Source organism: Rhinoderma darwinii, chromosome 1 (genome assembly GCF_050947455.1).
Source record: "Rhinoderma darwinii isolate aRhiDar2 chromosome 1, aRhiDar2.hap1, whole genome shotgun sequence".
NCBI lineage: Eukaryota > Metazoa > Chordata > Amphibia > Anura > Rhinodermatidae > Rhinoderma > Rhinoderma darwinii.
In genome coordinates, this window is record NC_134687.1 from 550,562,206 (window position 1) to 550,577,977 (window position 15,772).

The 15,772-nt window shown below is 40.8% G+C and overlaps 1 protein-coding gene across 4 annotated transcripts in view; it reads left to right on the top strand.

Annotated features, from left to right (window-relative positions):
- The window catches only part of DHFR (dihydrofolate reductase), a 120,113-nt gene extending 105,204 nt beyond the window's left edge, over positions 1-14,909 (top strand). For 3 of the 4 annotated variants that reach the window (XM_075837788.1, XM_075837804.1, XM_075837813.1), the window contains exons 5-6: positions 11,215-11,330; positions 12,860-12,997. In XM_075837788.1, coding sequence (XP_075693903.1) covers positions 11,215-11,330; positions 12,860-12,938 — 195 coding nt within the window. In that variant the 3' untranslated portion in view covers positions 12,939-12,997. Of the gene's footprint in view, positions 1-11,214; positions 11,331-12,859 lie in introns of all 4 variants that reach the window. The other variant, XM_075837797.1, reaches the window with a different exon arrangement.
- Positions 14,910-15,772: the final 863 nt, after the last annotated feature.

Sequence of the window (15,772 nt, forward strand, 5' to 3'; positions counted from 1 at the left end):
GGTTTCCGTTCTGTAAAGTTTCTGGATTCTAGTAGACTGCGCTATGGTTTTCGCAAAAAAAATAATAATTTACAGAACGGAAATCTACTGCAATGGAAGCATTGCAATTGACGGAAAGGTTAAACGGAAACCCAACGCTGATGTGAACAGGCCCTAATGAGAATCTGCTTGTTATATTATCTATATCATAGCCTTGTCTCCCACATCACCTGTGTGTCCATCACATGACCATGGATAGAATTTTATCCACTGGAAATAAACAATGAATGTTTCCACTGCAGAACAGCAAGCACATATATTGAAAAACGTAAAATAATTAATACAGAAAGTATATTGGAAAATAGCTAATTATACAAAAAATAACATTAATTTACTGAAACCGGACAAACCCTTTGAACTAATGCTTGGTTTTTCATCAAGCCATCTTATTACACTATTTATATGTTATAAATTTCCAGGCTTATATTTTAGGCTTCATTCACATCTGCGCGGGACTCCGTAGTCGACTGCGCTATTCAATCTGTCAAAACGACCGAACCCTTACACAACGGTGACAAACGGGAAACATTTGAACCGGATCAGTCACCACTAAAATCAATGGTGATGCTAACGGAAACCTATGGTTTGTTTGGATTCCGTTCATGGGCCTTTTCGTGCTACTCAGGTAATTATGAACAGTATTTTTAGGTGATGCATAGACCTGATGCACCACTTAAACCTCATTAGTATTCACTTGTAGCAGTATGCCTTCATTGGCCTTCCTTAATCTAACCCCTCCTACCATTGCAGTACAAATAGAGCGTCAGTCACCTCTCCTGTCAGTACCCCTTGATAAAGCTACCGCGAAACGTGTGTCGGGGCTCACAGTGTGCTGTTCATTTCTAGGCTCAACATGACATATACTGGTTGGTATAGCTTTTTGGGATTAGGCTTTATTATGGCTACTCTTTGTTGATCTCTTTACACTTACACGTATACCAGCGTGTGGGTTGCCTTCCTCCATCTATACTTGTCCTGGCTTAATTGATCTCTTGTGAAGGCTTGGGTGTAAGTAACACACCTGTGGTATTTGAATCACTTTATCTGTATATGCCTTGCTGAGTTACCCTCTATATATTTCGATTTTGTTATCTACTGAGTATATTCCATTTATAATAGCCTGTATGTGCTCCACATCTATGCATTTTTGGCCTTGAGGACCAGACCCATTTTTTCAAATCTGACGTGTCACTTTATGTGGTAATAACTTGGGAATGCTTTTACCTATCCAATTGATTCTGAGATTGTTTTCTCGTGACAAAATGGGTCTTAGTCCTCAAGGGGTTAAAAAATGGCAGCCAGCTGCTTTTATAAATATTGTGCACATGCAAACGTCAGGGTCCCGCCCGAGTTTTTCCCGGCCGGTTTGCATCCGTTCCGGGCCGGGCATATCTGGACAGTGACATCAGGGGAATCCCCATGTGGCCGGTGATTCCACTTCAGGAAAAGCCCCTGTCGTCTTTGTCCATTTATGGACACTGAACGTTACTGGCTTCGCCTGGTGTGGAATCCCTGGTCACAGAGTGTTCGGGGATTCCGCTTCAGGAGTTTCCCCTGATGTCACTGCCCAGATATGGACAGAGACATGAAGCGCTCTGTCCAGGAGCGGAATCCCCGAACACACGGGGATTCCGCTCCTTCAGGGAGCTAAAGTGGGGCTAGTACATAGCAGAGCAGGGAGATACCTCCCTGCTCTGCTACAGTGGCGTCGCTACAGTAGTAGCAGCAGCTGCTAGCGACGCCATCGGCCATGGAAGCTGTCGCCGGGCCAGGGTGCTTTTAAAACAAGCACGGGAAGGGAGCCAGCGCAGTGCTCCCATCCACCTGCTGTACAACCCGGCCCTGCCACACAGTGTATAAACTTACTTCCAGCGTACAGCCATTCGTCCGAATGGCATAAACTCCTCCTCCTCCTCACATGCACTCTACGCTGTGAGGAGGGAGCGAGCAACGGAATACATGGCTATCACTTGGGACACATTCCGGTGATGTCCGTGTATTACCCGGCCCCATAGACTTATATGGGAGCCGGGCGGCAAGGTAAACGGCCGAAAATAGGGCATGTCCCATTTTTTATCGGCCAGGTTTACCGGGCTGTCAAAAAATCGGTCGTGTGAATAGCCCCATTAGGGGACTATTGTTCCTACAGCAGCCGGGTGACGGCTGTTTTATGAACGGCCGTCACCCGGCCGGGAAACCCTGTCGTGTGAATAAGGGCTAAATGTATTTCAATTCCTCACCATTTTTTTTTTTATTTTTTTTTGTCAAATCTTATTTATATTGAGAATTCGCATAAAAATATGAATAAACATGTAGTGACATTAATTAAAGGCTATGTACACCTTTTATGATTTTTTTTTAATAAAAATTACTTTTTATTAAAAACAATTTTTCCTTTTTGAAATACAGCCGCTTTGTATCCTGTACCTGTACCTGTACCTGAATCAGTCAGGTCAGCGGTTAAGTTAAGAACTTAGATGTAATTGGTAACAGCTCGATCCTGGGTGAAAACTAGTAATTGGTTCTGAAGCCCAAAATATCAAGCCAAAATAAGCAGATCACTAATGCACGTAAAGCAAGTCTTTACATATAACAGTCAGCAAGAACTGCGGGAAGCTGGTAAATCACTTTCTGTGATGACTGACGATTCTTCAGGGTCCCATGTACAAGGAAAATAAAATAGAGTTTCACCTGTGTCCAAAGGTGGAACTCATCCTGGCACAGGTAGTCAGAAGTGCAGGACATGTAGCACTGTAATGTACCACAGAGAGGCGACGCTAGACTGCCTCTTTATTGTATTCTCTTCAGTAATAAACCACCTTCTGATTGGCTGGAATATGATGCACTGATTCATAATTGTTTTACTAGTGAAATGTGCTTGCTGATTGGCTGGATCTTGCTGACCATTACATGTGCTGCTGATCAGTACCTCTCGTGACGTTGGAAGTTGAAGGGCAACTGTATTCTTTAGTAACTTTCCTAATTTTAACCAATCCAGCAGTAATTGCTCATTCTGTAGAATAATAGTAGTTACTAGTACATGACCGTTTATCATATGAAATACTTATATAAATAGGATCTCTCATTTATACAGCTGAGGCCACAACAACTATCCGTACCTGTACCGTACACTGCCCATATGATTGACACTTTTCAGCCAGAACATGTTGTATGTGTAATTTGCAGGTATATCTGGCAAAGCTTTTTCTTTCTTTTTTTTTTTTTAAATCAGTTCAAGTTTATTAAACAAACAACAACATTGTTACAGGTCATCATACAATCTTAACCCCTTCCCGCACCTTGACGTAACTGCACGTCAATGTGTGCAGTAAGTTCGCGCACCTTGACGTGCAGTTACGTCTGTGCTTTGACAGTTAACCGCCGCGCGGCGCTACACCGCAGCGGCGGTTAACTGTGCAGGGCGTCTGCCCTGCATTCCCCGTTGCCGATCAGCGGCCTATCGCCGCTGATTTCGGCAGTTAACCCCTTCGATTTTGAACGCCACAATTAAGGTGTTTAGCGCCGATCGGCAGCCCCCATGTGAAATCACGGGGGCTGGCGATCGTACCCATGGCAACCAGACACCAGACAATGGCTTCCGGGCTGCCATGTACAGAAGCCTATGAGGACCACCCGGAGGGTGGTCGTCGTAGGCTTCCTGTCAGTGTGACTGTCACGTCACAATGACAGTTGGAATGCATTACACAACGTAGGTAGTGTAATGTATTCCAGCAGCGATCAGAGCTGCAAGTCTAAGTGTCCCCTAGTGGGACCTGTGAAAAAAGTAAAAAAAAAGAATAAAAATGTTTTAAAAAAAGTGTAAAAATAAAAGTTATAAGTGACATAAACATGAACTGCTTTTTTTCCTATAATAAGTCTTTTATTATAGGGAAAAAAATGAACACGGAAAAAAAAAGTACACATATTTGGTATCACCGCGTTCGTAACGACCCCAACTATAAAACTATAATATTATTTTTCCCGCACGGTGAACACCGCAAAAAAAATAAATGAAAAACAAAGCGAGAATCACAATTTTTTAGTCACCACCCCTCACAAAATATACAATAAAAAGTGATCAAAAAGTCGCATGTACGCCAAAATTGTACCGATACAAACTACAACCCGTCCCGCAAAAAACAAGCCCTTACACAGCTTTTTTGACTGAAAAATAAAAAAGTTACGGCTCTCAGAATATGGTGACACAGAAAATAAATTATTTTCTAAATAAGTTATTTTATTGTGCAAACGCTGCAAAACATAAAGAAACCTATATACATATGGTATCGCCGTAATCGTACCGACCCGCAGAATAAAATATAATGGTCATTTATAGCCCAGGGTGAACGCTGTAAAAAATAAATAAAAATCATTGTCAGAATTGATGGTTTTTGGTCACCTTGCTTCCCGAAAAATGGAATAAAAAGTGATCAACAAAATCGCATGTACCCCAAAATGGTACCAATGAAAATTACAGATTGTCCCGCAACAAATAAGCCCTCACGCAGCTCCGGTGGTGAAAAAATAAAAAAAGTTCCGGCTCCCAGATTATGGCGATGCAAAATGTGCAGAGCGTTCCAAAAGCGGATAAGATCGGGCGCCATTTATAATATAAGTGCAACACTGGCCACATATCTGCCGATTATTATTTATTTACCCCATTATTATACACTCTTATTATGCCCCTGATGTACTCTGCCCAACCTACACATGCCCCCACATTATAAACTGAAATACCAGCAAAACGCCACAGCTTCTACCAAGCAAAATCTGCGCTCCAAAAGCCAAATAGCGTCCCTCCCTTCTGAGCCCTACAGTCTGCCCAAACAGCCGTTTACGTCCACCGATATGGCATCGCCATACCCGGGAGAACCCTGTTAATATTTTATTTGTGGCACAAACTAGGCACAACATATAGTGCACTAAAATGGCACATCAATGGAAAATTGTAATTTTCACTTTCCACCATCGGCTGCGCATTAAACCCTTCGCGCACCATGACTTAATAGCATGTCGTGGTGTGGGGGGTGATATATGGAGCGTCTCACGCACTGAGCCCGTGCCATACGCTGCTGGTGTCAGCTGTGTATTACAGCTGATACCCGGGACTAACGGACAGAAACAGCGATCGCGCTGTTACAGGAGCCTGTAAAATCACAATATACTGCAATACATTAGTATTGCAGTGTATTCTACCAGTGATCTAACGATCGCTGGTTCAAGTCTCCCAGTGGGGCTAATAAAATATGTAAAAACAGAAGTAAATAGTTATTATTAGTGGAAAAAATTAAATTAATATTTAAAGTCCAAAAAGAAACCCTTTTCATATTTTTTTCTCTAAAGTAATGTAAAAAAATACACAAAATTGGTATCGCTGCGTCCGTAAAAGTCCAAGCTATTACAATATACCATTATTGAACTCGCACGGTGAACGCCGTGAAAAATAAAGAATTTTAAATGGCAAAATCACAGTTTTTTGGTCACCTTCGCTCTACCAAAAAATTTAATAAAAAGTGCTTAAAAAGTCTTATGTACCAAAAAATGGTACCAATAAAAACTACAGCTCGTCCCGCAAAAAATAAGCCCACACACCGCTCTATTGACGGAAAAATAAAGACGTTGTGGCTCTCGGAAAGCGGGGAGGAAAAAAGAAAAAGCAAAACATGGATCAGTCCGGAAAGGGTTAATTTATTTTCTAATGAAAAAACATTTATGACCACATGTGGGGTATTGCCGTACTCGGGAGAAATTGCTTTACAAATGTTGGGATGCATTTTCTCCTTTATCCTTTGTCAAATTGAAAAAAATCAACATTTGGCTGTATTCACACACAGTTTTTTGCAGGAGGAAAATTCCTCATGCAAAAACTGCTCCAGTAGGTTTTTGCACAGTGGTTTGAGAAAAACTCGTCAAAACACTCGTCGAGGTTTTTTTTTCCTCTTTCTAACTCATTTAAATGGATTTTTGGAGGTGGAAACCGCCTCAAGATGGGTCATGTTGCTTCTTTTTACTACGACGAGTTTTTTTTACTCGTGGTAAAAAAACTCGTCTGCCTCCCATTGAAATCAATGGGAGGCATTTTCGGGCGGTTTTTGAGGAGTTTTTTGCGCGGTTTCTGCCCCAAAAAACTCGTCAAAAAAACTCAGTGTGAACAGGGCCTTTTAGTGGAAATAATGTTGATATTAATTTTCACGGCCTAATTCTAATGAATTCTGCAAAAGACGTGTGGGGCCTAAATGCTCACTATACCCCTAGATAGATTCCTTAAGTGGTGTAGTTTCCCAAATGGAGTTACTTTTGGGAGGTTTCCACTGTTTTAGTACCTCAGGGGCTTTGCAAATTCGACATGACACCCAAAAACTATTCCAGCTAAATTTGAGCTCCAAAAGCCAAATGGTGCCCCTTCCCTTCTAAGCCCCGGTGTGGGTCCAAACAGCAGTTTATTACCACATATGGGGTAGTTACGTAATCAGGAGAAATTGTTTTACAAATGTTGGGGTGCTTTTTCTCCTTTATTCCTTGTAAAAATTAAAAATTTCTAAGTTCTTACAGAATTTTTTTTACCTTTACAGACTAATTCCAATGACTTCAGCAAAACAACTGTGGGGTCAAAATGCTAACTTTACCCCTAGAAAAATTCCTTGAGGGGTGCAGTTTCCAAAATGGGGTCACTATTGGGGGGTTTTCACGGTTTTCATCTCTCCAGTGCATTGCAAACGTGACACGGCACTGAAAACGATTCCAGCAAAATCAGAAATCCAAAATCCAAATGGTGCTCCTTCCCTTCTGAGGCCTGCTGTGGGTCCAAACAGCAGTTTATTACCACATATGGGGTATTGCTATAATCGTAAGAAATTGCTTTACATATGCTGGGGTGTTTTTTCTACTTTATTCCTTGTAAATATTTAACATTTTTACGTTTTTTCACAAAAGTAGATTTTCATCTTCACATACTAATTCAAATAAATTTAGCAAAAAAACTGTGGGTTCAAAATGCTAACTATACGCATAGATAAATTCCTTGAGGGGTATAGTTTCCAAAATGGGGTCACTTTTGGGGGGTCTTTACTGTTTTGGTACCACAAGACCTATTCAAACCTGACATGGTACCTAAAATAGATTCTAAAAAAAGGAGGCCCCAAAATCCACTAGTTGCTCCTTTGCTTCTGAGGCCGGTGTTTCAGTCCATTACCGCACTAGGACCACATGTGGGATATTTCTAAAAACTGCAGAATCTGGGCAATAAATATGGAGTTGCGTTTCTCTGGTAAAACCTTCTGTGGTACAGAAAAAATGCATTACAAATTAATTTTCGGAAAAAAAAATGAAATTTGTAAATTTCACCTCTACTTTGCTTTAATTCCTGTGAAACGCCTAAAGGGTTAAAACACTTTCTGAATGCTGTTTTGAATACTTTGAGGGGTGCAGTTTTCAAAATGGGGTGATTTATGGGGACTTTCTAATATATAAGGCCCTCAAAGCCACTTCAGAACTGAACTGGTCCCTGAAAAAATAGGGTTTTGAAATTTTCTTGAAAATATGAGAAATTGCTACTAAAGTTCTAAGCCTTGTAACGTCCTAGAAAAATAAAAGAATGTTCAAAAAACTATGCAAACATAAAGTAGACATATGGGAAATATAAAATAGTAAGTATTTTGTGTGGTATTACTATCTGTTTTACAAGTAGATGCATTTAAATTTAGAAAAATGCAAATTTTTGCTAATTTTCTCTAAATCTTGGTGTTTTTTACAAATAAATATTGAATTTATCGAACAAATTTTTCCCCTAACATAAAGTGCAATATGACACGAGAAAACAATCTCAGAATCACTTGGATAGGCAAAAGCATTCCGGAGTTATTACCACATAAAGTGACACATGTCCGATTTGAAAAATCGGCTTCGTCCTGAAGGCCAAAACAGGCTCAGTCCTGAAGGGGTTAAATGCTTTTGAATCAGAGCCTCAAAGACTCAAAAATGTATCACAATCGAAACAGATCATCCTACCCCCAACCCCAGAAGAGAAGCCTCCCCTTGTAGAACACCCCTAACCCTGCGGAGAAGCTGCATTGCCCAATGTCACAGTATTATCCCCTGGAACCTCAGGACATTCCTCCCTCCCTCCGGCCATGTTAAACTGGGACAAACGAGCGGAGTGCCAGGAGTTCCGATGAAGCGCAACCAGAGTGATCAATCCACCTAGCCCATTGTTCCTCAAATTTGTTACTGGAGCCCCTCTTTGAATATATCCTATATTCCATCAAAATCTGGAAGTGGAGTGCACCTATAATTTCTTGCTATACCCTTCCTAACTTGGTACAACATTTTAGCAATTGTCAAACATATCATCCGATCCCCCTCCAAATCTCCAACATATCCCAGCAGCATTAACATGGGATCCAACGGAATCTGCACCTCAAACACTCGTCCCATTTAACTCTGACATCTCTTTCCATAGGGTCCCCAATATCCCGCAGGACCAAAACATGTGAAAAATGTCCACCTTTTCTTAAGGACACCGAAGGCACTTGGCATCCGCCCGCAATCCAATACATTTCAGAACCCAGGGGGTCCTATATACTTTATGTATCAGAAATAGTTGGGACCTCCTTTGCGCTACATTAATAGACAGATTACATGGTGACGCCAAGACAGCCTCCCAGTGATCCTTGGGAATAGGACCCACATCTCTTTCCCGTTTAGCTTTAACAGGTGCCATAAGATCCCCCAGATGTTCCGACAGTAACCTGCGCTAGACTAACGAGATCAACCATAACTGGCAAAGCTTGATGAAAAATATTTGCTGCTTGTTTCATGAGAATTGAATCAGTGGGTTTGTGTCTATTGTGGCTCTGTTATTGAAAGCCTCGGTGACAAAGCTACTTCAAGAGTTCAGTTTTAGTATGTTCTTCCTACACCCGCACCATTTACTGCGCCTTTAAGCCATTTTTAATGTAAATTACTCCTCAATCTTTAGAGATGGTAAACATGAAAGGAGACTTCTGAATGTTGATTTCCTGTTGCCTAAAAAGCAGTGCTTCATGTTTAAATATATTTTCCTTCCTCTGACTTTCATCATCTATAATAAGGTTTCTTGTTTCTTTGACTAAAGAAACTTGGAACATCAGGTTTGAAAAAGAAAAATTATCCCGAAGAATAATTTTTATAGAAAATACCTAATGCATGCGGCAGAGCTCAATTTCTCTTTGTCCTGTTGTACTTTGACGGTTGTTCAGAACTCTTGGTCGTACCTTATTGTGAAGTGAAAACCCAAATTTGTAGATGTCGTTTTTGGAGACCCTTGCTTTTGCCTCCTCATTTTTGCCTCCTTGTCTTCAGAAAACACAGTAGTTGCATTTTATCATCCATGGCCAATGAATAAAGCGCCACCTCCATTGGAAAAAAACTTCTCAGTTCTCTTAAATCCTCATGTACAGTACTTTTTTTTTTATGAAGCCTTTTCCCTTCAAATCTCACCCGTTTATGCTGCAGATAAGTTTATTATCTGCCATGCTACAACTATAGTAGGGATGCAACCTGGTCACAAGTCACTATTTCTACAAGCCTGCTAGCTCACATTAAATTTCATCCGCTCCATCCTTCAAGCCGCTCGCACTGCAGGCACTGGGTGCTTGAAACAGTGAAGAGACTTTATTAGATGGCAAGCTCTATTGATCCTCTCTCTCTCTTACCACGGAGGACGTAAAGGGCTGCAGTAATTCATGTGGTCCTCTATACAGAGAGCGAGAGATCCACATAGACGCTTAAAGGCTATGTACACCTTTTTTGAATTTTTTTTTTTTTTTTGTAAATATGTTTTATCAGTGTGTTTTGTGCAACTTTCGAAATACTTTTTACTTAAAAAAATAATTGTAACTTTTTGAGATACAGCTGCTTTCTGTTCTGTATACAGAACAGTTGTATAGTGTGCTGAGACCTTAAAGAGGCTCTGTCACCAGATTTTGCAGCCCCTATCTGCTATTGCAGCAGATAGGCGCTGCAATGTAGATTACAGTAACGTTTTTATTTTTTAAAAACGAGCATTTTTGGCCAAGTTATGACCATTTTCGTATTTATGCAAATGAGGCTTGCAAAAGTACAACTGGGCGTGTTGAAAAGTAAAAGTACAACTGGGCGTGTATTATGTGCGTACATCGGGGCGTGTTTACTACTATTACTAGCTGGGCGTTGTGTATAGAAGTATCATCCACTTCTCTTCACAACGCCCAGCTTCTGGCAGTGCAGCACTGTGACGTCACTCACAGGTCCTGCATCGTGTCGGCACCAGAGGCTACACTTGATTCTGCAGCAGCATCAGCATTTGCAGGTAAGTAGCTACATCGACTTACCTGCAAACGCCGATGCTGCTGCAGAATCATCTGTAGCCTCTGGTGCCGACACGATGCAGGACCTGTGAGTGACGTCACAGTGCTGCACTGCCAGAAGCTGGGCGTTGTGAAGAGAAGTGGATGACACTTCTATACACAACGCCCAGCTAGTAAAAGTAGTAAACACGCCCCGATGTACGCACATAATACACGCCCAGTTGTACTTTTACTTTTCAACATGCCCAGTTGTACTTTTGCAAGCCTCATTTGCATAAATACAAAAATGGTCATAACTTGGCCAAAAATGCTCGTTTTTTTAAAATAAAAACGTTACTGTAATCTACATTGCAGCGCCGATCTGCTGCAATAGCAGATAGGGGTTGCAAAATCTGGTGACAGAGCCTCTTTAATCAGTCACGTTAGTCGGACTGACGGGTTCAGAGTCAGCGGTTGCTGCATGTCTCTGACACGCAGGATTGAGCGGTTACCCATCACATCTAAGTTATGGAAACAGGTGGGTCCTTCGTATCAGAGACACGCTGGACCCGCTGACACTGAACCAGTCTGTCCCGCTGACCTGACTGATTTAGGTCTTAGTGCTAGATACAGCTGCTCTGTATACAGGATACAAAGCAGCTGTATCTCCAAAAGTAAACCTTTTCTAAAAAAAAAACTATTTAGAAAGTTGCGCAAAACACACTGATACACATTTTTATTTAAAAAAAGAAATAACAAACTATTTCAAAAGGTGTCCATAGACTTTAATTCTCATCTGCTGAGTAATTTATAGCCTTTTTTTTTCCCTTTGTGACATCAGCTTGATTTTGGTGACATTAACTTTTTACAGGAAGTTATGGACAAGCCAGTCAACCAGAGATTATTTCTAACCAGAATTCTGCAGGAATTTGAATGTGACACATTTTTGCCTGAAATTGACCTCCATTCGTACAAGCTGCTCTCAGAGTAAGTTGTTTGAAATAAAGAAAATTTTATTTCCCTTAGTCATGTGAGTTTGGATATGATAACTTATATCTCAATATATTTGTGCGATCCTCCATAGTGCTATGAATACCTTTGCTTCTAGAAAAAAAATAGAACTAAATTTAAACATATTTTACAGATTAAAAGTATTGTATGGTTTTGTGTATACAACTCCTATGCAGACCTATGTTTCTCCATGGTTACAGACCAAGCCTGTATAGATTGATCCTGCAGTCAAACTGGCTTCCATCTGTCCACATTGGAAGAGACTAGGACTACACAGGGTTTGTGACTTGTATCCGTAAAGACAGGTCTGCAAGGGAACTGTGAACACAAAACAGACCATTTGTAAAGTTGCCTAAGTTTTATTTTAGAAGTTAATGGAATATATTTCCACGAATTAAACATTCCCTTATAGGAATCAGGCCTACGTTATAACTTGTTTTTTTCAACATATGTTAATTTAAAAATTCTGAGGTTCAGGTCCCCTGCAGCTTGCATGCTTGTAAATTGATTTATTGTGATCGCCAGTATCCAAAGGTTGTGCTGGCTCAGTCTACAGCTCCCTCCAGAGTCCCCATGGTGAATTACAATTTTGACTGCAAGAGGGGTAAAGTGAGCGCTTCTGAATAACCTGCCGACAACTCCTGATGTAGACCCCAGGATAAGATAAAATATTTATGGATAAAAGTGGACAGAAATGTAAGGGCTTTTATTTGAAAACGGGAAAACCTTTACTAAGGAAACCTTTTTGGAAAAGCTTCTCCTGCATTCTTATGATGGGATGTAATCCCCTTTGTGGTGTTAAGTATAGGTCTTCCACGTAGAGCTGTATATTATGGAGTTGAAAATGAGCCACCGTTTTATTAGCACAAAATAAATCGGTGTGTAGCTTACTGCTTTTCTCTGAAAACTCCTTTGATAGGAATGCCCCTTTCATGCACCAGTTCATACATGCATTTAAAAAAAAATCCACAGAAAAACGAGCACAGTGTAGCTATATGGAGTTAGATGTCAAACCATGGTATGACAGCTCCAAGGTTACTGTTTACCCTCATGATATAGCATGCAGGTCGTCTGTCTATCATAGAATTTAACAGCAAAAGGAATCACAGCTCCTCAGATTAGTCAAGTCTGTGGAATCCAATTTCCCTCCTTGACGCCATCATACACATGGTAGAAAATAACCTTTAATTCAGCAAACTGTTCAAGGCAAACACATCATCCAGGAAATAGATTTTCCATAGAAGTGGTGACCAGATGGTGAATGAGATGCATATTCTAGTAGGTGTTTACAGCAATGGTGCGTGATACTGTCGTTTTTAGTGGAGTGAAGGCAGATGATTTACACAGAATTCATTCATTGTATAAAATAATGATCTTTCAGAAGCCACGGGGAATTTGATTTTCCTCTAACATCAGATCTCCCCCACTTGGAATTGCTGTTATTTTTTGTATCCTGTGACCACAAACTTGCTATACTGTTTTTTTTTTTCGTTTTTTCTTTTTAGATATCCAGGCATATCATCGGAAATACAGGAAGAAAATGGCATACAGTACAAGTTTGAAGTCTATGAAAAGATGTTGTAGCCAATGATCACACACATGTTTCTTCTTTGTTTATGGACAATTAAATGTTTTCTACTGTTTGTGGCGTCCAATTTAGGGTATTTAACAAAGATGCCTAGTGGGGGGTTTTCTGAGCACTGTATTAAGCTCCCTGCAGTTGCATAGCCAGAGACTTACCCGTGCACTCCCACAAGTGTCTCATCTGAGGGGTGTCCATGTATGTAGTGAGATTTAATTTATCATACTCTTCTCTGCAATGTGTTTGTAGTGAAATTGTTACCTTAGCAATTTACAACCAGCCTGGAATCATGCTTTTGAGAGGTAAACCTCAACAGCCTGTGCTTTAGGCTATGTTCACACAGAGTATTTTGGAGGAGGAATATCTGCCTCAAAATTCCGTTTGGAACTTTGAGGCAGATTTTCCTCTCCCTGCACGCCGATTTTCGCACCGTTTTTCGCCCGCGGCCATTGAGCGCCGCGGGCATAAAACACAGTGAAATATGCTTTCTCTGCCTCCCATTGAAGTCAATGGGAGGTCAGAGGCGTAAACGCCCGAAGATAGGGCATGTCCCTTCTTTTTCCCACGAGGCAGTTTTACTGCTCGCGGGAAAAAGACGCCGACGCCTCCCATTGAAATCAATGGGAGGCGTTTTCGGGCCGTTTTTGCCGAGTTTTGCGACGCGGTTTCCGCGTCAAAAAACTCTGCAAAATACTCTGTGTGAACATAGCCTTAGAGTTCTTAAACCCATTTGGCACTGCTCAGAGACTTCCACTACTGGAAATCTGACATCACATTCTAAGCATAGTGCCTTTTAGAACAATCGCAGATTGCTTTTGTCGGTGCTCGAGTCCTTCTTTTTCTCCGCTTAGGACAATCGTTTTGTGTACCTGACAATTACAAGATGTCCTCCTGCTGCCCTGTCCTGCACCTTCTAGACTGAAATCACCCTGTAGTGTAGCCATCCAGTACAACAGAAAATTGTAATGCAAGTCTTACCCTGTGCTTGTATTCATAGTCTGCACGCTGCAACTGCGCCAAGGTTTATTTGCACAGTCAAGTGTAATAAGTGGTGGCCATTTATTACAGGACTTTGCCATGTATAATGAATAGCCACTGCTCACCATAGCAGAGCTCACTTTATGCTGTATACTGATCATATAAACATTGTGGCAGGTGCACACTATAGATAGATTGTCCTGGGAGATGCAGCCTGCAAACCATGATCGTAATTACAGGGCGGAAGAAACTGCGCATCTCTGCCACAAAGATGTCTTGAGTCTTATGCCACGTGTGGACTAGCCCTAATAATTATTAGGACTAGTCCACACGTGGTGTAAAAACGTCGGATTTTCTGCAACTTATTTAGTTGTGGAAAATCCACATTGTAATACAGTAGCAGAGGAGTGGATGAGATTTCAAGAAATCTCATCCATGCCCTGCATACATGATATGCGGAGATCTGGCACACAAATTGACCTACTGTGCGTTTTTTTTTAAGTTGCAGCATGCCAATTGTGGTTGCGGAATCGCCAGTCTTTTGTTGCAGGTATTCCCCATTGAATTCAGTGGGGATCTAATACCTGAAACAGTCAAGTGTTGTGACTTTTGCGGCGGAATCTCTGCCGCAAAAACCGAAATTTGAAGAAAAAAAACAAAACATTCCGTGCGGAAAAACTGCACCGCAATTTGGTGCGGCTTTTGACCCGGAATTCCCTGCGGCCACGGAGAGGATACGCTGTGTACCTTTTACACAGCATATCCCCCTGTGTGAACTTCGCCTAAGTGATATCCATCTATTAGTGATTTGTCAGATATACAGCACCTAATATAATTTTTTTTTCTTTGATCCGGCATCAGTAGGTCCTGACAGGTGCCAGATTGAACGTCATAAGTATATAAACCTTATTGTAAAGGGAAAAGAAACTTCATGATGAAAAGTTCACACAAATACGTTCTAACTTGGTATTATAATAAAAGGGCTATTCTATTTATTCCCCTCTACTCTTCAGTTTCTGGCTGTGTGAAATTCTACACTAACTTGCAGTTCTTTGCTTTTCTGCAACTATTGTGTTTCGGATTGTATGATTCTCTTTTCTCATTGCCTGATTGTGGGATTATACAAAACATTTTGAACTTGGTTTTTCCATAATTGAATTAAAATGTTATTTTTATTAATCACGCTACAATGCCTACACTAAGTAAGCAGGAGTAATGCCAATAGTAGTGGAATGGGCCAAAAATATCCTCATGCTATTACGATTTTCATTGTGAGCAATGCCGATAGATACCTGCTAAGTTATTACTGCCTAGTCTATAAATATCTCCTGTTCTGTTCTAGAACTCAAGACAATTGTCACATAGTTTTAAACATTGCAACGTGACATATCTTCTTTTCCGAGTTGCTTAGCTACTGCTTGCACAATATATTAATATAGTAAAAAAGTCTTGTATCGGGATAAAGACACATGTCCTTCAACTCCTGCCTATAAGAATTCTGAGCTCTATATTAATGTGAAATTTAGGAACGAGTCATAAGCCTGTAACATATAAAAGGACATTATTAACTTTTCTACACCAGTTTCCTGATGTAGATAAGTGGCAATTTGCGCAAAAAAAATTGTGACTAATGATGCATTTACACCGTCCACACCACTTTTTCGACAATGGGGCATGGCCTGCCGCTGCCCGACAAATTTACTATAATTTGTAGCAAAAATCTATGCCAGCTCGTACAGCTGGCATAGATTACGGCAGCTTTCAAGCGTACGGACAGCTGGAGATATGCCTAATTTAATAAGAGGCGTGCACCTGTCATTAAATTAGGCGCATCTTACTCCACCTATCTTTTTTTTTT